Source organism: Balaenoptera borealis (genome assembly GCF_965194805.1).
Source record: "Balaenoptera borealis genome assembly, chromosome: X".
Taxonomy (NCBI): Eukaryota; Metazoa; Chordata; class Mammalia; order Artiodactyla; family Balaenopteridae; genus Balaenoptera; species Balaenoptera borealis.
In genome coordinates, this window is record NC_138881.1 from 53,103,478 (window position 1) to 53,125,925 (window position 22,448).

Sequence of the window (22,448 nt, forward strand, 5' to 3'; positions counted from 1 at the left end):
TCTTTGACTTTCAACTGCTGTTTGGTGCCCAGTGAGGGCAGGCAGGTAAATGAGTCAGAAGCCTGCTGAATAGCAACAGGAAGACCCGGGTCTTCCAGCTGTCAGGGAGGTTCTGAGCAGATTCCCCTGAGGCTGGCTGGGCTTTATGGCCAACAATGCCTCTTCTGGGGCCTGATGCTTCCTAGTGAGCTGGCCCCACACTACATTCCAATGAGGGGAGTGCAAATGGTTTGAGTCAGAAAAAAGGCATAAAAGGGGCAGTGGACCCAGATCCTGCTCTGTTATGATCCCACCTTTTCCAGAGCCCCCAGAATAAAGGAAGAAGCACACAACCCCTCATCTCACAAACACCAAAACAGTTGCCTGTTTATTGTTTTTCAAAACAAAAAACAAAATGAAACAAAGCAAAACAAAACAACAAAACATATTCAAAATCCTATGTGATGGAAAGCTCAGCTGATATGGCTGATGCAGGCTGTCTCCCAGCTTGTTTTATGGAGCACTAGGTGCACTGGGGGAGTGGGGGGGAGTGGGCTGTTGCCCCAGTAGCACTGGATAAACACCTGCACCAGGGCTGGCATCAGAAGAGCTGTAGGCCACTTTTGAGCCCATGCAGTTGGCCCTGGCTCCAGAGAAGGCCGTCCAAGTTGCCACTGTCATTGCTGCTGCTGCTACAGTTGCCACTGCCAATGCTGCAGCTCAGGCCCAGGGTGCTGCAAAGAGACAGGAGAGGGGAGGTCAGTCAGGGAAGGAGGCAGCTTTAGGCTCTGGAGGGGCTAAGGGTGCTTGATGTGTGTGTCTCTGGGAAGGGCCCACGCTCTTGCCTGGCTTTACAAAGAGACTGGAACACATCTGAGAAACCACTTCAAGATGGGCCCCAAGGGTGGCTCTGCCCTGCCCTCAGTTGAGGGAGGAGGGAGAAAAGGAGTGGAACTTTTCAAATGAAACTTTATATAGAACCCCAGTACATAAACCAGATTAAAGCAGAGCTATTTGGGTTGAGGTAGGAAAGGGAGACCTGCACCACCCTACCCCCAGGAAGGTATTGAAAGTGGCTGCCTTAATCGGCTTTCTTCTAAGGCCTTAGATCTTGGGGGCCCAGAGGACCCTGGGCTGGATCCCTCCCACTCCAACAGCAGGTTAAGGGGCCCAAGGCCAGGCTTAGGCTGCAGGGCTAGGCCCAGCTCCCATCTCAGGATTGCAAAACTGCCCTAGGGAGAAGACTGCCCTCCTCTTCCCTGGCCCTGCTCAGAACACTCTTGCTTCCCCTGCTTCCTGCAGGTCAAAAGTTCTTCCAGGTAGATGAGGGTGACAGCTGAAAGCAAAGTCATCATCTTTCCTCTCAGGGAGATCCACGGTTACACTAATGCAGCTGAAAAAACCCTTACAGATGATCTAGCCCCATCCCCTCCCATCACTCACCATCTCACAGACAAGGGAACTGAGGCTTAGAGATGAAAAGGGACTTGCTCAAGGCCACACAGCCAAGTCGGGGTGGAGCTGAGACAAGGAGTAGGGGCGGGCATGCTGGCTCCAGCTGAGGAAGTCTCCCTACTACAGGGGGTGTGGGACTGGGCCTCCTTCTGGATATAACAGCTCTACCTGCCCAAACTTCACCCTTGATACCTTGATGTTCATCAAGACAGCCCTACCCAAGGGAGAAGAGGTCTCTCTCTCAGACATGTGGGCCCCACTCCCAACTACAGACCACCTGGCTTCCCCCACTGCCTCCTCTCCTCTCCAAGAGGCCTGCTGCCCCGGCTTACAACAGAGAGTCCATGACACTGCCTTGGGCCTGGCCTGCTGCTGGGGTCCCTGGGTTCCATAGCCCTCTCTCTGAATGTCTAGAAGAAGAGAGGGGCTCATCTCCCATGAAGTGGGCAGGCAGCACAGGGACAGACTGTTTCAGGGGCCCACAGAGGTCTCTCTCTGGTACTCACAGGATTGTCCTGGTCACAATGGCCCCGCATTCTGGAATGTACAGGCCCTCTGGACGGGCTCCTTTGTGTTACCAGCAGAGGCCCTCAGCAAGGGCTGCTTGGTTCCTGGCTCCCTGATGACCCAAGGGCTCCTACGCCTGTGATCCAGAGGTGAGTTTCGAGGGACAGCATGGAGCCCTGCGTAGGCCTTGCTACCAAGATGCCTGGACAGTGCAGGGAGGCCTACTGATTACTCTGTGCACCTTTGGATTGGACAAATCCTTTCCCCTTTCTGGGCCTCAGTTTTCTCCTCAGGAACATGAAGAAGTTAATTAGAGCACCCGTTCTTGACTTTTTAGGAGTGGTGGATACTTTAGAGAATCTGTTGAAAGCTATGGACCTCTCCCTTCCCAATACACACACACACACATACACACAGACACACACACACACACATGCACGCATGCACAAACCAGATGCAATCTGAGAGGGATGCCAAGCCAGTTCTGTGTGGCTGCCTCACTGGTTCCCCACACTAGGGGCTGGGACTCCTGGCAAGGGCCCAGCCAGGGACTGGAGCTTATATTTCACTCATTTAGGCCCTGACTGGGGACAGTTACCTCCCCCATCCACCCCACTCTATGTTCTTCCCTTCCTCCCTCCCTCCTGCGGGAGGCAGAGAAAGGGGTGAGAAATCCTGCTGCCATGGGCACTCACCCAGTCTTGCATGCTGGGGGTTCCAGCCGCTGGTCTAGTACAGGCTGGTCCAAAAGATACATGGTGTCATAATTCTCCAGCATAAGCTCTGATGGGTCCTCGGTCTGACCTGGCATTCGGCCTAAGGGGAAAGTGTCCCATCGTACATCTTCTGTGGAGCAAAGGGAGGAGGCAAGAGAGGGCTGAGGAGCCAGTTCTCAGATGGGTGCACAAGCCCACCTACTCTGTCCATCCACCCACCTTACTTAGCCTGCTCAGCACAGGCTATGTATCTTCATCCTCACTCCTCTCTGCATCATTTCTCATCATTTCTCCTCTCCACCTTAGCACTCCCCGTCCCTTCCATACTCCCCCATACACTCTTCATGGTCCTTCTATGTGTTCACATGCAGCACCCCCACCACAGCCACCCCCAACCCCCGCATACCAGGCACACAACTATCACAACTATAGACATTTTTGTTCCTCTCTACTCTTCTTCTCCCACTTCCCCAAACATGTCCCTACACAGACACAGATGACACCTTCTTCAGACCTGGCTGTATCACTGCCTCAATCGCTCACCCTCACCCCTATTTTCACACACGCATATATATATATCCTGGAGAGTCTGGATGCCCCAGAATTCCCATCGCACCTCCTCCCCAAACTGAAAGATACCTCTGCATATCTGAATGACCTAGATATCCTACACATCTATGCACAACCAACCTCCCAACGTGTCTGAGTGCCACATCATTTCTTAGTAGCCTTGCCTTGAGAGATATACATACAGGCCCACATACCACCTCAGGGTGAACACTCTCTCAGCGGTTATCATGCTCTCCCTGCCCCCTGCAAGGTCTTGTTGCCCCAGATGTGCACACAAAGAACATCCCTTCTCTAGGGAAGGGCTGTCTCATTGCATATCCCACCCCTTATAGATGCCTCAATATACGTACATAAGCACACAGACCAAACCCTCCACTCAACAAATGTTTCCAGTTTTACTCCCTGCCTCTCATACTTCTCATGCACAGGCACACAAACCAGAAATCTTAACATTTCTGCATCTCCACATATGTGTATACACATACAGAGGAAGTAACAACAAGGGGGAGAGGGAAAGGTTTCAATGCCCTAGCCTTTCCACGTTCACAACCCCTCCCCACCCGTCATACTCCACTTCGGAATGGACCATGTCAAGCACTCCCCACCCACTCTGTCCTATCCACTTAAGTACCCTCCACACAGTATTATATTAAATCCCTTCCCCATCCTTACACTAGTGTATCCAGTGTTTTCAAGTGAAGCCTTCACTGGTGAGCTCCTCCAAGTAGATCCAGTTTCTGGCCTCCTGCATCTCCCTGGTACCCAAAGAATTCTCCCTGTCATTATGCCCCTGGCATTCTGGAAAGTATCAACCCTGGACTAGAGTTTTATTTTACTCAAAGAACCCCCACAGGAAGGGCTGTACCTCTGCCTTCCCATCTCCCCATCCCTGGCTCTCTTACATGAAGGAAGTTGTGACTCTCTTAACACCCTGAATTGCCCTATGCATACAAAGACACCTTTGTACAAGGGACCATTCCCCCATGTCTGTCACTGACCTGACCATCCTCCCTACTCCCAATCCTGTCTATATCACTGCCCTTGGCTCTCTAGCCTGATACCTTTGTACATGTCCCCTCAGTGATAGCACAGACCACACAGGCCATCTCAAGATGGCTGCTTCACTGCCTGTTCTCAGGCCTTTCCATATCCCCCCACCTCTTATTGTTTCCACTTCTCTCCCTCATACAGATGCCTCCTGGTCCCCATAGGTCTTAGCAACCCTGCCTCCTCTTCCAAAAACATATATGACCATGTGTGCATGTATGCACAGATGCACATACAGTCCACTTCACACTTTCTCTTTTCACAACCCTTACTCTCTCTCTCTCTCTCTCACACACACACACACACAATTCTGCCTGAGTCACTGCCCCTCCCTTTGAATATTTACAAACACAGCCCTCCCTGCTCTAAGAGATTTCTCTGTTGCTGTGCCTTGGTTTGTCCAGCACATGCAAGCACATACCCATTCACACACACACACACACACACACACACATAAATATGTTCCCCCATCCGTAGCACTCAGGGCCTTTATGTCCCAGCCCTTCCACACACACGTCCATATAAGGGCAAAGACTTCACTTTCCCCCTAAGCTCCTTCACTGCTTCCCCTCTCTCTCCCTATTGTTCCCCACCATGCCTACCCCACACCATACCCAGTCCCAGTCCCAGGCTCCATCACATGGGCTGTGCCCCACGTCTACCCCTGCCTCCAGCGTGTACACATACACACATGCTCATGTGCACACATCAGACTTTTCATTCCTGTGGAGTCCCCCTGCCTTAAGGTTCCTGCTCCCCAACCCAAATGAGGGCATTCAAAATACCACCCTCAGGAGCTGACTCATGTTCGCCCACCTACCATTCAACCTCCTGCTCCCTCCCGGCTTTGTCTCACTAACTTGTACGCTCACCAAAAAACTGCACAGCTCCTTATTCTCCCCCTTCTGATCTCATTTCCACTTTCACTGACTGAATACCCCTGGGTTCCTTCTTTCTCATACACACAGCAAAATCCTGTCCTATCACCAACTAGCCTCCAGGTGTCCATACACATTCACATATACACAGAAAGCACTATTCTTTGGCTCCTTGCCCTGATCACTGCACATGAAAAACACATGCAGAATCATATATATATCAACCACCTACCTCTAGCTTTCTGTGTTTTGCTGCCCAGTGCCCACACCCACACCAACCTCTCTGAATGTGCTCTCTGCATGAGGCAGTTGGCAGCATGACAGTGCTAAGGTCCCTGGCGCTAACATGCTCCATCTTAAGGGGGAGGGAAACCAGCTGTCATCCACACACCAGGCTGCCTCCCAGGCTTGCCTCATGCTGGCTACCTCCTGCTACTTTCCATCCTTTCTCTAGGGTGAATGGAAGCCTCAAGAGCCAGCCAGAGAGGGAAGATAGATGTGGGGAGAAAGTGGATATCAGGCTTCTTACCTGAGCTAACTTGCCATGCAGAGCCCTCCAAAGCTCCTCTTTTCTGGGCCAGGAGCCTGGCATTCTCAGCAGTGGGGGACTCTTCTTCCATAGAGAAAGGCCCCACTTCCATCCTGTCTTCCTCCTCATAATCTTCGTAGTCGTCGTCATCATCATCGTCGTCATCGTCGTCGTCGTCGTCATCATCATCACCTTCCTCCTCCTCCTCCCACTTCTGGTCATTTTCCTCTTCCTCCTCCTCTTCATCATCCTCTTCCACCTGGTCTTCCAAGGCCTCTTGATTCTCCTTCTCATCTTCCTTGGCATCATTAACGCTGCCCTGTTCCTCCTGTTGTTGGGCTTCTCCTTCAGGTCCAGAGCTCGAGCCAGCTGGTTTGAGGCTCCAGTATAGGCTGTCCAGTGTGTATGGAGACTTCCCAATGGGGGAAGCCTCTGAGCCCTCCTGCGCCAGGTTGTTTTCTCCACTCTGGGTATAAATGGAACAGATGCGCAGCAGCTTCTCCTGCTCCTCGTCTGGCAGGACCTGCCCCATGGCTTTGAAGATGCTGAGCAGAGGGATGGAGTAAGAAAGATTCAAAATCTCAAGTCATTTTATATCCCAAAACTCCAGTTTGAATTTGGTCTCTGAGCTTCCAGACCTGCCTCTGAAAGGCAGTGCAGTAGAGCAGACACAACACAGATACAAGAGGACCATGGACCCTGAACGAGCTCCATAATTCATCTCTGTGGCTCACTTCCACTCTCAGTAAAATGAGGACAATAATGGCACCTAACTTAGAGGGTTGTTGAAAGGAGTAAATAAGATAGCTCACACAGAATGCCTGGCACAGTGCCCGGCACATAGTGAGCAAGCAATAAATGATAGCTATTAATCTGTACTGAAATGCTATGTAAATACACAAACTAGCCAACAGGCCTGCAGGGCTGGACATGAGAATAGATCCCTTTCTTTAGCTGAGCAATCCATCCTGAGCTCCAAAGATATGCCTGGAAGTGTGCTGTGCTCCTTCTGCATGGAACACAAAGTGTGATCCCTTTTGGGGGGCAACTACAGCCCAGCCTGGAATGGAGGAAAAGATAAAAAAAAGCAGCAGCTGACAAGACAAAGCAGAATGTGGGAGGGAGGCCAGATGAGCACTGCAGACCTGGGCACTACAGGAGCTGGGGGGAGGCAGAGAGCACAAGGAGGGCAGGAGAGATCAAGGGAAGGCTTTGTGCAGAGACAAGAGCGAGCACACCGGGCTGTGTGCATGCGGTGAGAGTAGCCTGGCTCGAGGGGAAGGGCTGTGCTGAGGAGCTGTGGGAGCAAGAGAAGCCTGCAAAGGTTAAGTGTGTGTGTGTTGGGTGGAGGGGGTCATCTGACGTGTTTGAGCACAGGTGAAGGCTGCATGTCTGAAGATCACCATGGTGACCATGTGGAGGATGGCCTGGGTGGGGCAGCCTAGAGTCAGGGAGACCAGGGAGAGTCGGTGAGGGCTGACCTAGGGCACTGGCAGCAGAGATGGGAGGGAGAGAAGCTGTGAAGGACAGACAGACAGAGAGCAGGGCTTGGTGATCAGATGGTAGGGGGAAGGCAGAAGAGAGTTAAAAATGATGACATCGTGCACACAAAGGACGGCGCTAACAGCAAAACCACCAACAAACACAGAGTGGTTGGGAAGGAGAGCTCCTGGGGAGGAAGAGGGTGAGTACCCCTTGCAGAGCCTCACATAGAACCGGGCACCCAGCAGGCACCTGGTCACTGCTGGAGGCATGGGTAGGATGGACAGATGGATAGTTTCCTTCTAAGTGTGTCGAGTTTGAATTGTGGGTTGTTCACAGAAGGAAGGGCCATGTGCTCAGCAGGCTGTTTTCTCTCTGGGCCCCATAGGCAGACCGGACACATAGGTGTGGTTGCTGGTCACTGGCTGCTGGGGGTAGGGCTGGGAGCTAGTGACTCCACTGGGAGACCCTCTCTGCAGGGCTAATTTCATATTCCAAGATGGCACTGGCTCAAACTGAATTGATATTGGCTGGCTGGGGGAAGCTCTCAAAGAGCTTCCAGCCTTACTACTATGAGGAAAAGCCAGAGAGAAATTCTCTTCCCTCTCACTGTGGTCCATTTGTATGATTAATAATAAATATTCCCAGGCACTTTATATTGGCAAGATGCCATATTACCACTGTTTATTATTACCCACCCGCTCTCTCAAGCTGTCTAGTCTGACCACTGAGGTGCAGGGGTGATATGAATCTTAAAATCCATCTCCTTCCTCGGGTTTGCCTGGTCACAGCTAGGGAATGAGAAGGTCACAGGTCAGGCTGGTGGAAAGAAGGTGGACTTTGGACTCATAAGCCCTGGGTCCAAATCCCTGTCCCACCATCAACAAATTGCATGACTTTTGGATAAGTCACTTCACACTGTTCAGAACCTTGGTGTCTTTCTTATCTGTCAAATAAGAGTATATAATATCTCCACCTCCAAAGACTGCTGTGTCAAGTGAAATGAAAATGCTTCTACAAACACAGCACCATGTCCGACACTTAATTGCCAGTGGTATCTTTTATTTTTCCTGTGGGGAAAAGAAAAGTTATGTTCTGTATGTGCAATCTAATGGAACACTGTAGAAAGAGCACAGGAGTAAGGACAGTATATCTGGATTCTGGTTTCTGGCCCCAGCTCTGACTTGCAGACTTGTTACTGACTTGCAGCCTAATACCTGGGGAAATCCCATTTCCCAATCTGTGTAACAGGATGATTAGGACTAGATTCACTGATTATCTGCGAAAGGCAGGATCTGTGCACAAGAAATCGTACCCAAGTGAGCCGCTGTTACTGCTGGCATGTGTCGCATCCCTCTGGTATGCCTGGGTTGGGAGAAGATCTCTGTGGTCCAGACTTCTCCAAGACCAGCAGCTTCCACTCTGTAGGCACTTAGGATTGGAAAGCACCTAGAAGGCCACCTATCCAACCTCTCCATGCTGCTCTTTTCATTCCCTCCCCCCCCTTACATACACATGCCATGTTCCTTCAGAATTTTGAAATTTCCTTTATTCTTTCTCTTGCTGGAATTGCTCAAATGCCTCTAGGACTTTTTGGTTCTCCTCCCAGTTTCCCACCCATCCATATCACTTCCAGTCTAGAGCATACACATCCGGAGATTTGGCTGTTTGGTTCAGTCCCATCTCCTGGAGGTCTTGCACTGGCTGACTTTTGTCAACAAGGCTACTTTTTTCTCTTATAAGTTACTTATAAGATACAACTGTGCCCTAAATGTCATTAGGGTTCAAGAAAGACTTTCTGACTCCATGGGAAAGATCAGGGGACTAAGACGGTCTTAGCATCCAGACTCCCACTTCATTTATTCCTCAAGCATGGAGTCAGCTCCCACCAAAGACAGCACTGCTGGCAATGAGACAGCAGAGTACAGTTCAGTTCAACAACATTTACTGAGGTTTGTTTGGGGCCTGGACTTGCATGGCGTGCTGGGGCACAGATGGCTAATGCAGAACCCTTGTCCTTGAAAAGCTTAGTCTGATAGAGGGAAGGAGACACTAGGGGAAAGACAGAATCTCAGATTTGAGAAGTACTTGAGAGAATCAACATGACACAGTAGATAGTGCTGCCACCAAGTGAGATAGGGAGCAGAGGAGGAAGTTCACTTTGGGGCTGGGGTCGGGAGTAAGATGACTCATGCTCTTTCAGTCACAGTAACGTGCCTGGAGGCCATCTAAGGGGAGATATCTGGCATGCAGTCAAATACAGGAGGTTGAATCTTAGGGGAAAGGCCTGAGCTAGATAAAGAGATTTGAGCTTTGGTACTTTACTGGAACTAGTAAAAAAGCACAGGCATTTGAAGGAGGGAGTGGTAAACAGCATCAATGCGGCAGACAGGCAATGGACAAGGGCCCACTGGATTTGGTAATTAGGTCAAAGCAGCTCTGGGGATGAATGCCAAATTGCAGCAGCTTGAGGAGTAAGAAGGTAGTGAGGAAATTGAGACTGCTGAGTGTAGACTACTCTTTTGAGATGTTTTGATAGGAGAGGAAGGAGTGATAAGCTAGTGATAACCCAACAGAAGGATGCAGGGTCAAAGGAGATTTTGCTTGTGTTACTGTTATTGTTGTTTGGTTTAAAGATAAGAAAAACTCCGGCACTGTTCACAGGTTGAAGAGTAAGAGCCAGCAGAGCAAGGGAGAAGCTGGGGTGAGGCCCCAGTGATGCTAGCAGAGGTAGCTCCAGAGCACAGGTGGAGGAGGAGGCTTTGAGGCTGGGCAAGGCCACCTCATCCTGAGACTGGCGACAACGTTGAGTGTAGCCACAGATCAGTTCACGAGGGCTGGACCTCAGGTCGAGGGGGCCCTGCTGGAGGCTTCCATGTGCTTGAGGAAGCTAGGGTGAAACGGGAGGGGTGGTGGGGCTTGAGATGAGTGGTAAGGGTTTTCAGAACAGTCAGGAAACAGGAGAGAAAGTGGGCAGAAAACAAGTAAAAGTTCAAACAAGCAGAACTGAGGCCTGGCTTCAGATTAAAAATCATACCTCTGCAGTGGCAGCAATCCGCAGGGCTATGTGGTTTTCTCCAGCAGAGCTCAGCTACCCGGGCTGAGGAGTGGGAGAAGCAGAGTGGGGAGGATCACTCCCAGCTCGGGGGTTTGCAAGTCAGACACGCCAAAGGATGGGCAGAGCTGAGAGTGCTGATGATGGGTGGCTGAAGTGATCAACCACAGATAGGACTGAGGGGAAGCAAAATTGAGGCAGGTAAGAAATGGAGGAATGGAGGTCTAGAGGCAGGCAAAGAGCAGATGTTGTGGGATGCGAGGGTGAGAACTGGTAGGACAAGAGGTGGTGGTCACCGAGTGGGATGCTGGGATGTAAGCTTTCAGAGGTGGAATAGCTCTGAGTGATGGAAATGGGTTGCTGAGTGTAGTGGAGAATGAAGGTCACTGGAGGTGAGGAGCTGCAGTGTCAGATGGGTCACTCAAATGAAACAGATATCATTCTAGAAAGCAGGAAGAGAACTGGGTGCTAAAGCCTTCCATGAGTATGAGGGAAGTGGCTCAGGGTCAGGAAATGACAGAAAAAAAGAAAGGGAGACAACCACAGGTATTTACAGGAACCAGCGCAATATTCAGTTTGACCACAGCGCCCAGAGTAGACTGGGTAAAGGGGGATCACAGGAGGTATGGTTATCATGATAGGTTGGGGCAGAATCGGAAAGATCTTTGAATGTCAGGCTAAGAAGCCTAGACCTCATTAGGAAGGCAATAAGGAGCCATTGAAGGTTGTTAAGCACCTATGAGAGGTATATTTTGGGAAGATAATAGAGACAGCACTGGGCGTAAAGTCAGAAGAATGGGTTCAATAATAAACAGCAGCTACCATTTATTGTGCACTTACTCTGTACAGGCCACTGTGCTAAACACTCTAGGGGGGTTGTCTTGTCCATTTTCATACTGGACTCAGTTCAGCCACATCTTAAGCTCTGTGATCTTAGGCAAGAATACCTTACCCCTCCCCTCTCTGGGATTCAATTCTCTCATCTGTTAGTAGGACGGGGACAGGACTAGGTGTCCTTGCAAGGGCTCGTCTAACTGTGCCATTCTAGGGCTGTGTGGCCCTGAGTCCTGCAGGGTCTCGCCCTCTTACTGGATGGAATTCAAGAGACTTACAGCTGAAGGAGTTGGGGGCTGGCCCAGCAAGGTGAGCCCAAGCAGGACTCAACCACCTGGGGCCAGTCAAGGGAGGCAGAGCAGTTGAATAGCCTCCAGTTCTTCCTCGCTTCCCACTGGCTTGCAGAAAACCGGCGGGCGTTCCGTCCTGAGAGAGAAGAGAGGGCCTGAGGAGAAGGCACTAGAAAGCCCCCCACACAATCTTGCACCTCGAAAAGCTTGGCTCTGCCCATCCCTGTGCTCCCAGACTCCGACTCCCCATTCTATACCTCCCAATTGCTCAAAGTATTCAGGACCCTTTGCCCCAGTCCAGTTTACTTGGCTCTGAGAAGAAAAATGTGAAGGGAGATTTGTCCACTGCTGCTGCGGGGCCCTCTTGGGCAGACCTAAACCTTTAACAAGGGGGGTGTGCCCTCCTGGTGCTATTCAGTCGAGAGCTGAGCACAATGGCAGATGCTCTTGCCTGGGCTGCATTAGGCCCTGGGGCTAGGGCTAGTCTCCCTCACCAGTTTTGGTGTTAGCCACGATCAGTTCAATGGTCCATCTGAGGATGTAGGTGGGCCGGATCCCGGTGTCCCCCAAGGCTGGCAGCTCAGAGAGCATCCTTTCCAGCAGGGCCTGCGTGAAGGTCTGGGAGTGCAGGCCCCTGAGCAGGGGCTGCCAGAATTGAGAGAACGGCTTTGGCACCAGGACGTCATTCAAGTCCACGTTTTCTGGTTTGTGAGAAACACCCATTGACAGAAAAAGGGGAGGCAGGGAGGGAGAGAGAAGGAGGGAGGGAGGGAAGGAGGAGAGGAGAGAAGAGGTCGAGAAAGGGAAAGAGGGAGAGAGAGAAGGAAGGGAGGAAGAGGAGGAGAGAGAGGGAGAAGAAGAGGGGGCCCCACCAACAATAACAGAGTTGCCACCGCAGAACAGGAGGAAAGAGGAAAGTAGAACAGCGGGGAGAGAAACCAGTTAGTATCTGGTAAACAACAACTGACTCAAAATAGAATATAAAAGAAAAAGAGCTCTGGTTCTAGCTTCGGCTTTGTCAATAACTCACTGTGTGACTTTGGGTCAGTACCTTCCCCTCTCTGGACCTCAGTCTGCCCATCTGTAACATGAGGATGTTGGACTAGATGACCTCACAAGGCCCTTCCAGTTCTGCTGTTCTAGCTCTCTAGCAAGTGGCTAGATCACAATTAACATAGCACAATAATGGCATTAAGACCCCCACTCCCACCCCAGCCCACCCCAGCCCACCTCACCCCACCCAATTCCAGGCCACCTAAGGATAGCCCAACAACTACTTATCAGTGGGGCTACATGTTCTGCTCAGCCAAGAGGGCTTCCAGTAGCTATGGAACAGCAGTAAACAGCCCTTACCTCCCAGTCCAGGGCCACCCAGCCCACCCCTGGTGTTCTTGCCCAGGATACACAGTACCCTAAGGCTGCAGCGAGCCTCCAGGACCCTACCTTCATAGTCTAACTGCAAAGCTGCCAACTGTTCAAATGTGGGGATGAGAAAGCCGTCATCCAGAAAAGCATCTAGCAGAGCCTCCCTGGAGCAAGAGGACACTAAATTAAGTAAACTGAAACAGGTAGAAGATCCTCTTCTACTCCCCTACCCACTCCCAAGGCAGCTAATGCCTCTGACTCAAATGGCCAAACCAGCATGGGGGAAAAGGAAGGCAGCTGACAGTTGGTTCTCAGGCCTCAGCCTCCCTGAGTCAGGGGCTGAGCCAAAGACTGGGATCTGTGGGTTTTGAACAAGGATTTACCAAGCACAGGCAAATCTAAGGCCCAGAACAAGGGCAGCAGTGGCTGAACAAGCCCGAAAGCACAGATGAAGAAGTCCCAGGCCCACAAAGGAGTTAAATGCCTGAGGTTACAGGGTCAAGGGCTGTTAGACTTTAGTTCCTGCTCAGTCTTTGTTTCCCTTGACAGTCCTCCAGTCTCCTACCCCTCCCCTTCTCCCTGGTTACCCTCTTTCAGATCTTACAAGCAGAAACTTTGGGGACTCAATTGCTGGGCCAAATATTATATTATCCTCATTCCTAAGGACCCCAAGAACCCAGAACTAAGATACAGAGGTTAAAAGTATAAGCTATAGGGGTAATCTCTCATCCCCATCTAGCTCAAACCAAAACCAGCAACATCCAGCTGTCTCCTCCAGAGCTAGCAGTTCCCTAAGAGAGGCTCTCCTAGCTGACTGGGCTGAGGGGGAACAAGAGCTCCCAAGGTGTCTCAATGTCTGGAGGGTTGTCATGCTCAGATCCCTCCCTCTACCAGGCTCAAGGAGGAAAGAGTTGTCCTTCCGTCCATCTCCCATCTCCTCAGGTCAGTATGCAGGAAGAGCACTTAAAACAGTCAGCCAGTTGCCTGCTCAGCATGACCAGGCAGACACTACTGTATAGCACAAGGATAGTTTTCCAAGCTACTGAGGGGGCCACCACTCACCCCTTTACTGAAGGGTACAGCTAAGAAGCCTAGGCTGGGCAGACACTGATAAAACACCTTTGGAACTACTGGTATCCCGGGAATAAAGAAGACGCCAGGGACAATCCTAACCTGCACTGCAGGCTCCCACCCAGGCCCACTCTGCCACATACACCACCTTCCTATACTCTCCGCTCCATCCCAGATTCTTTCCAACCTCTTCCCAAAGCCCTTTCCAGCTGAATGTAGGTAGCAAGCTCCAAAGAGCCAGGGAGGAAAGGACTGGATAGACACTGTCTGCTCTGACTGAACTGAGTACTACTTTGAGGGGAAAATAAGGCTCATGGCCATACTGGGTGGGTCAGTGGGGACTTAGTCTTTGGAGGATCCAGGCCCTGGGAAGGCCCCTCCTCTGTCCCCTCAACCACAATTATCCAGGGGATGCTGATCTTCTCTAATAGCAGTTCAAAAGAGACCAGCAGTGCCTACCATGTATCTTTTACCTCAAACTCGGACAAGAGATTGGCAGTGAAAAAGCAAAAGATTAAGGGCTTTTCCTAGTTGCCAAGAGCTCCACATACCACTGGACAAAGAGGAACAAAGCTGGCCAGGGGATGGATGACAGTAGACATTCCTGCCTCTGGCCATTTCAGTTACTTAGAGTAGGCAACCCCACCTGGTAGCTGGCAGGGTTTGGGGAAGAGGATCATGTGAAATGCAGGGTCACCCGTGGGGGGTCAAGATTATCCCTGGGATTTCCTACAGCAGAGGCTGGCAAGCTGGGATATGAAAACCAATTTCAGTGAGGCTGCTACACTCTACCCTAGAGAGTAGGCAGCCCCTGATTACCTAGTTACACACCTGTTCTCCCATGTAATGCCCTTGAGCTCTGCCAGGATGCATTCTACAGGTGGGGACAGGTTATTCCACGCCTTAATGGCCTGAGGTAAATACCTAAATTTCTCCAGCACCTGCCAGCAAAGAGGGTCCCATCAGAAGGCTGGTTCAGCCAGGTAACACCCCCCCATCCCTCCAGGATTCCTTCTCATAGGACCTCTCAGCACGTCCCTTCAGGGGATACGGCAGGGTATGCAGAGGTGAGCCCACAATGTCCCTATTGGCCCTGCAACTAAAAATATCCTGACCCTCAAACTCCAGACTTTTTCTTTTTCCTCCCTCCCCAACCCCCAAATTCCCTTGTTATTGTGGCTCTCAATAATCTGATAATCCAATACATAGATATCCAATGGGGGCATTTGGTTGGAGTTCGGCAGAGACCCTTGGACCAAGGGGTGAAAGGAAGCAATGGGTTATGGAAGAAAGTGAATCAGGAGACTCAGGTTCTTGTCCTGGTTCTATCACTAACTGCCTATGTGACCTTGGGCCAGTTGTTTCACTCATCCGTGGCTTCAATTTCTTCACCTGTGAAAAGGAAGGGTTGAGGTGAATGGTTTCTAAGCTTACCTCCCTTCCTGCTAAAACAGCATCCCTCAAGCTCACCTGATCTAGGAAGGTTCCTGGACGCCATCTGCTGATCAGCTGCAGTACTGCAGGTCTATGCAACCACCTAAGCCCTGTTGTTCCCTACCACCCAGTGGGACCGATTATCCACAAACTTCCAGTGATGTGGAGGATCAGCCAACTGGACTCTGCTCCTCTTGCCTCCTTCCTACTTCCCCCCTCTCTCTTTCCAAGAAGAGCTTTGGAAGAGCTTTCCAAGCTTTGCCACTTTTCTTTCAATTTCATTCTCAAGACTTCTCTCAGGTAGCTGGCAAGAGGGAAGAAATGGCTGGGGCAGATGAGAACAGGCCAAGTCAAGGGCACTTTCTTACCTTAAACTGCTCCTCTTCATAGGATACCAGCAGTTCTCGGGCTCTTTCTGAAAACAGAATAGGGAAACAGATAGAGCAGCCAGCCCTGTGCCTTGCTCCTGATGGAATTTTGAGCCCTCTCACCTCATTTCTTGAGTTGTAAATTGTGAACTAGAATTCTTGGCTCTCCTGCCTCACGGGGCTCAAGGAAGATGATTTGTGACGTAATTTTTTTAAGCTAAGCCTCACCACAACCCCAGAGGAAATATTGAGCCAGGGAAATAACCAGAGTCAACCATAAGCCCGAGTCTTCCAAGCTCATGGGCCCCTTTCTGTATCAAGGACACCTACCATACAACTCTTTATGTCTCACAGCCTTTTGCCAATGTGGATCAACCTCTTTGTTGCCTTCGCTGTCTCCATCAGCCTTGACACCCAGCTCTGCACCTTTCTCCTCATCCTTAGGCTCTGCACCTTGCTCCTCATTCTTAGGCTCTGCACCTTTCTCCTCATCCTTAGGCTCTGGTTTCTGTTCTGTGATGTCATCAATGACAATGTTCTTATCTTCCTCTTGGTCTTCTTCATCTGTCTGTTCCCTGTCCTCCTCCAACTCCCAGGTCTCTCTTAGGCTGTTCTCCAGTTGACGGCACCAGTAGGTCTTCTGGAGCCAATCCAGGACAAAGTAACAGCCTAAAGGAGGGGAGGAAGGAAGGCATTGCCATAGTAACAGCCACAGGCAAGCAGCTCCTAGCAGGCCTCCAGCCTCATCTTGCAAACATTATGGGGAGGCCCTAGGTAAGAGGTTTGGCTCCAAGGAGGCACAAATCTCAAATATCTAGAAGCAGCCCCTCTTGCTCTGGGTTATCCCCCAGTTCTTTGCTTCCTCCCACTCACCAGCACATTTCCTAGAAAAAACTTATACCAGACTTGAAGATGGGATGCCAAAAATGGCACGGGGCTAGCAAGTGGGAGAACAGAGACCCCTTAAAGTTTGTGTCCAAGGCAAATGCCTCACTCGCCTCACCCTAGTCTCAGCTCTGACCCCAAGTGAAGACCCTCCTCCCTCTCTCTCCCCCCACAGTGCCACCTAGCCCAGGCTTCTGGGCTTAACTGTGATAGGTATACTCCCTGGGGACTCACCCCTGCGGCAGTCATTTATATGGGGCATTTTCTTGTGGGTCAACTCATGGCGAAGTTCAACAATCCAATCCGGAATGTTCACCTGATTGTGGGGGAGGGTGTGAGTGCAGAAATTAGAAAATATTAAAGCAGAAAGGGCCACAGAGATGAATTAATCTGGCTTCTCCCCATTTTACAGATAGAGAAACTGAGCTCCTGAGAGGAGGTTCCGTTCTTAGTGGCAGAGCCAAGATTAGAAACCAGGTCTCCTGATTCTCTTTACGCTCTGTGGAAGTGATGTTGAAAATCAGAAGACACTCGCCTCCCCCAACCACCAACTACCCTCCTCCAATGAAGAGATTCCTGTGAATGAGCATTAACAATCACCTTCTTCAGCCTCCCTCTGCCCTTGTCTGTACCAGTTGCTCTCCCAGGGTACCCTTTACTCTCCCCTCTCTTCCTCCCTTCCTCCTTCTCTCCCAGACCTCCTCCAGGAAGCTTCTCTTGATGGCTGAGAACCTGTCTGCCATCTGGGTCTCTACACACCTCCCATACCCACTCAAGGCAGGAATGTCTCGCATTTTCACCCTGCTTGGCTGAGTTTGTCTCCTCCTTCAGACTGTCAATAACCAGAGGGCAGGCACTTTAACTGCCACCTCTTTCCTGTCCCCACTCAGGGGTGCACTGGGGTGCTTCAGCTTCACCTGGGCCACTCCCAGCAAGCTGGGCAGGCCAAGCCCACTGAAGATAGCAGCCATAAGCAAGGGAGCAAGTCTGCTTTCAAGCTGGAAGCTGAGGCTCTGGGGCTCTTGCTGGGCTTCGCTGACAGTGGTGGGATGAGCTAGTCTGACTGTACCCACATCACCCCATGCCCCATTTAGTGAGCCCTCCTGAGAAGAGAGAATTTAGCAAGGCCACTTTATCATACACACCTCCTGAGCCAGGAACTTGAGAGGGAGCTTGGCAAACTTTGTCTTCCTCTCCGAGATAAGGTTCACAAACCTGAGTTTGGGGGAGAAATAAGTGGCATAGCCCAAGTAACTGTTTTATTCAAACCAGTAGGGCTTTAAAACACCTTGCTGAGTTACTGACACCTTGCATTTCCACAACCTTTCCAATGACTGACTGTTCTGTCCTGTGCTTATGGTTGGTGTCAGCCAGAGCAGGAATGGTTCCATCCAGTCTAACATTTACTGAGACTCTGCCCTGTACTGAAGCCATACAAATGAATAAGACACTGCTCTGGCCTTGAAGAGTTCAGTCTAGGATAAATAATCATGACATAATATAACATATTATGTTAGAACATAATATGTTATAAATGCTACAACAAAGGACTACATCAAATGATGTGGGGAGCACAGCTAAACAATGGAGAAGGTAAGAAGAGCTAGGGAGGACCTCAAGGCAGACAAGGCAAACAGTATGAGCTAAGCAAAGACTGACAGATGAGAAAACTCAGAGGCAACCTTTTTCCTGATGTACATGATACAGCTAGAACCACTCTGAGTCACTTTGTAAATCAGGAACTCCCGGCCCATGTCTCCATTTCCACAACTCAGTAACCTTTCAGTGTTCATGGAGAGAATGGAAAAAAGGTGTAGATAGGGGTAGGATTAGAAAATCCACATTAAATCATGGCCAAGGACATTGAACCATGCAGAAAAGTTCCTCTGGGTGAAAGAGTAAAAGGGGGAAACTGTCAAGGCTGGAAGAGACCCATAGAGACCACTTGGTCTGAACCACCCCCACCCAACATTCCAAAGAGAGGGGAAGAAAAACGGAAGAGAGAAGGCTCTCAGGAAAAAAGAGGAATGTGTGTTAACAGGGGGTATCAAAAGCTGTCACATTAAGCAATCACAAGGTGACCCATACCCAGGGACACACAAGGCTTTTTGCTTCAGGTAGAACCCAAAAGCCAAACTTTGCTTTTCATGTGCTAAGCCCACGCCCCCCCCACCCTCAAAAAAACACCCCCCCACACCCCTACCCATGTAGATCTTACCTGACCAATGCCATGCCATAGAGCAGTCTAAGTTCATCAGTGCCCAAGCCACCAGTTACATCCATGAGCTTACAGCGTACCAGGTCAGCAGTAGAAGCCACTGCCAGGGGGAGTTCGTTGCCTAACCTAAAGGGCCACAGTCCAGCACCATCATAAAGGTCCTTTACACGGGCCCACCCTCCATCTCAGAACCTAGGTTGTAGGTTATTGCAATTATATACTGGCTCAAGAGTGTGTGAATAGACACAAATCAAGAAGCTGGGAAGAGGGAGGGTAATGTCCCTGGGATCCAATAGTACACAGGATATGAGAGGCTGGTTTAGGGCATACAAAGGATATCTAACTGCTACACAGCCAATCAACAATTAAATGTGGACACACCCCTTTCTTTCACCCTGAAACCCTCAACTCATTCACCTAGAAAAGACCTTATTCTTGGAGACATTAGCCCCTTGTCTGCTCCCAACTAAATCTTACCAACTGGACTGAAGCGCCCCATTCAAACATGCTTTTGCAGGCAAGCTCCCCCCACCCCCTTCCTATTTCGAATCAGAAATCCACCCTAGAGTGCTACTCCTTAAGCCCAGGCTGGCTCAGCCACAGCGGTGCCCTCTCATCAGCACCCACCCCAAGATGAGAGAAGGTAAGGGTCAAAGCTCACAGACTTGACAAAAGGGCTGTTGAAGCACACCCCGTTTCTTTCCGCAAAAGGGATTAGTGCCCGAGCTTGGCTGCGACCTTCCCCCGGGCACTTGGGAGACAAGCAATGCCCAAACCACGCGTAGGGGGGCCATTAGGCATTTAGGAGAAAACTGGAAAATAAGGCCTTACGGAAATTCTACAAAGGAAGAGGTGAAGTGCCACCAGCACGCAAGCAGGAGGGCTAAGCCTGCCGCCTTACCTGCTCCTCCACACGGTGATGCGGTTCAGCGCGTACCGCTGCAATTTATGGTCGTCAGAGAACAGATACACCGTCACCTGATCCCACTCGGCCCTACTGAGCCAGGCGACCACGATGCGCTGGGCCCAGAGTGGCGGCGACCCTTTCTCTTTGACGCACTTCCCGCACCACGCACTCCACACACGATCCATCCCCCGGGGACTCAGGCCTGGCTCAACCCCGGATTCCCACCAGACACCGGGCTCGTTGCCAGGCTTTGGGCCGCCGCACTCCGAACAGCCTCCAGCTCAACGTGCTACCCTCACTCCAAACCGCCGCCGCCGCAGCAACCAATGGGAGAGTGTGACCCCGACGCAAGCCCGCCTACCCCCGTTAGCGCGGCAAATCGAAACGCGAGAGCTAGAGGCCGACCAAACCACAAGTTGCGGGAACGGCCTCTCCTACCGGACGTGTTCATTCCTCAAAGCAACCGTACCAGCTGCAAGCGTTCAGCCTCAAGGTTCCGCTAATTTCCCGGTTGCTAACGGGATTCTGTCCCAGACCCGGAGGGACACTTCTGGACTGCAGGAGGAATTTTAGTTTGCGCTCCCTGGCGGGCGGGGGAGGGATTGTGGTCGTCCAGTGTACTGGAAATGCGCTTATGTTTTCATTGCCATGAATCAATACCTGATCCAGTAAAACACTATGGACTCTAAAGCAAGACTGCAGAGCAAATATCTAGTATCTAAATATCTAAAGTTGGGTTAAAAAAAATCTTCTGGGTTTCACATCTGTACAGTGAGGAGCTTAGACTGGGTGATCTCTAGGTTCTTTTCCATAGCTGAAAATTGTAGGATTCCACTGCTTTGTAGCAATTCCACTGCTATGTTGGTTTCAACATCCACAAAGGTATACTTAGTTTTTCTGCGCAATGCCTTGGGATTCTGGAGTTCTGGAGGGGAAAGCAATATTATGAAACCCTTCTGATTTTATGGGTTGGCTAAAATATGTTCAAGACTCTGTCCCAATCTTTCTCACAGAAGTTATTTCCAATCTAACACATGAGAGAGAACTGTTGCTAACGCTCTAACAGCATTGCTGGGAGTAACTCTTTTCCACTTTACAGCAATAAATTCCAATCCATTCTCTATATGTGCTTCTTTCTCCAGCCATCTTCTCCCAAGATCTAGTCTGCCCATGGTTCTTGAATGATAGTTACTCTGTCCTCAGTAGCCATGCCAAACAGTAGGCCAGGTGTCTTCCAGAAACCAGATACCCTCTCCATGTTCAGGCTCTTAGCTGTGTGCAGGCAAAGACAGGGAGATGGCTTATATGACCCCTTGAGATTCAATCCAGTCAGAGGAGTTGCCAGGTCTGCAGGAATCATTCATGAACATTTTGGTTTAGAGGTTATTTTTGGATAGTACTTTTCAGGTAAAGGACCCTATCCTTCCCCATTCCTTCCCTATGAATTTGAGGGTCTCCCTATTCCGTGTGTTCCAAGAAAACTTGACAAAGCACATAACAAGAGTACCATGTCTAATATGTGGCAAATGAGGCCTGACACCTATTGAGAATTAGGAATTACTGGATCAAGTCTGTTAAGTAGTGATAGCTTTGAGGAGGCACTGTATTAGTTTCCTGTGGCTGCTATAACAAATTTCCACAAACTTGGTGGCTTAAAACAACAGAAATTATCTCACAGTCCTGGAAGTCAGAAGTCTAAAATCAGTACTGTTTGGCTGAAATCAAGGTGCTGGCAGGGCCAGAGTCCCTCTGGCTGCTCTAGGGGGAAATCCATTCCTTGTCTTTTCCAGCTTCTGGAGGCTACTGGCATTCCTTGGCTTATAGCTGCATCACTTCAATCTTCAAAACCAGCATCTTCAAATGTCTCTCTGCTTTGTCTTCACTTCACCTTTTCTTGGTGTGTGTAAGATCTCCCTCTGCGTTCCTCTACTACATGTGATTGTATTTAGGACCCATCTGGATAATCCAGGGTAATCTCCCCATTTTAAGAACTTTAATTTAATTATATCTGCAATTAAATTTATTTTTTAAATTAATTTTACTGTATAAAATAGCATTCTTTTATTTATTTATTTTACCATATAAACTAATGTTCACAGGTACCAGGGATTAGGATGTGGATGTTCTGCCGGTGGTGGGGGGGGGGGTTGTGATTCAGCCTACCACAGGCACTATGGAATCTATCCTAGCACATGCTCAAGAATCCTAGGAATCCCTAGACATTTGATGCTGCAGGACACCTCTAGCTGTACCAGTGGGCTTGAATTAAATGAGCACTCTCCAAGTCTAAGGCATTGCTTGTAAAATCTTAAAGTGGATCAAATTTGTCTTCAAGCTATTGCTTCCCCTTATGTGTTTCACCATTCCCCTCCCTCCACCCACCCCCAATTTGTGCATCCCATTCACCTAAGGCAGTCCTAAGGCCCCTTCTGAGCACCTACCTATAAGCAGATGCCCTTCAAGTCTCCAGCTCTGATCCTAATCTTTCTCTGGAGCTCCAGACCCATTTAATCATTGCACTCAATATCAACCTGTCCAAAACTAAAATATTTTCCCCGTAAGTCTGCCCCCATCCAATAGCCTTCAATACTAGTAAATGGCAACACTATTCACACAGTCATCCAAAGTTCAATCTCTGCACTCAGACAGCTTGGGCTTGAATTCTAGCTTCACCACCTACTATCTGTAAAAACTTGAGCAAGTTATTTAACTTCTATATGCCTCATTTTCTTCATTTAAAAATGGAGAAAAAAGAGCACTTACTTCATAGGACTCTTATGTGGATTAAAAGAGATAAGTGTAGAGCCCTTAGAACTGTGCTCAGCACATTGTAAGCACTTGAAATATTAGCCTATACT

General features: G+C 49.9%; 1 protein-coding gene across 8 annotated transcripts; it reads right to left on the bottom strand.

Moving 5' to 3' along the window:
- Positions 1 to 341: 341 nt before the first annotated feature.
- Positions 342 to 19,990, bottom strand: LAS1L (LAS1 like ribosome biogenesis factor). Of its 8 annotated transcripts, XM_082376600.1 has the most exons (15): positions 19,585 to 19,974; positions 18,684 to 18,809; positions 17,611 to 17,680; positions 16,700 to 16,781; positions 15,911 to 16,249; positions 15,581 to 15,627; positions 14,610 to 14,719; positions 12,786 to 12,871; positions 12,373 to 12,423; positions 11,837 to 12,043; positions 11,331 to 11,478; positions 5,682 to 6,226; positions 2,637 to 2,787; positions 1,941 to 2,143; positions 574 to 713 (listed from the first exon to the last, which is right to left on the bottom strand). In XM_082376600.1, exons 1-14 carry the CDS (start codon positions 19,773 to 19,775, stop codon positions 1,954 to 1,956), a joined length of 2,343 nt encoding a protein of 780 aa, XP_082232726.1. In that variant the 5' UTR covers positions 19,776 to 19,974; the 3' UTR covers positions 574 to 713; positions 1,941 to 1,953. The 8 variants fall into 8 exon arrangements, with proteins under 8 accessions (XP_082232728.1, XP_082232729.1, XP_082232731.1 ...); XM_082376602.1 differs by lacking the exon at positions 1,941 to 2,143 and having other exon boundaries at positions 342 to 713; positions 19,585 to 19,955; XM_082376604.1 differs by lacking the exon at positions 18,684 to 18,809 and having other exon boundaries at positions 19,585 to 19,990.
- Between the last annotated feature and the right edge of the window lie 2,458 nt (positions 19,991 to 22,448).

What these genes read in the sequence shown, in the direction of transcription:
- LAS1L (XM_082376600.1), bottom strand. Translation starts at nt 19,775, where the DNA reads ATGGATCGTGTGTGGAGTGCGTGGTGCGGGAAGTGCGTCAAAGAGAAA. An exon ending in TATGGCATGGCATTGGTCAG is followed by an intron (nt 17,681 to 18,683) that starts GTAAGATCTACA and finishes CCCCAAACTCAG; the next exon opens with GTTTGTGAACCTTATCTCGG. An exon ending in TCAAGTTCCTGGCTCAGGAG is followed by an intron (nt 16,782 to 17,610) that starts GTGTGTATGATA and finishes CCCCACAATCAG; the next exon opens with GTGAACATTCCGGATTGGAT.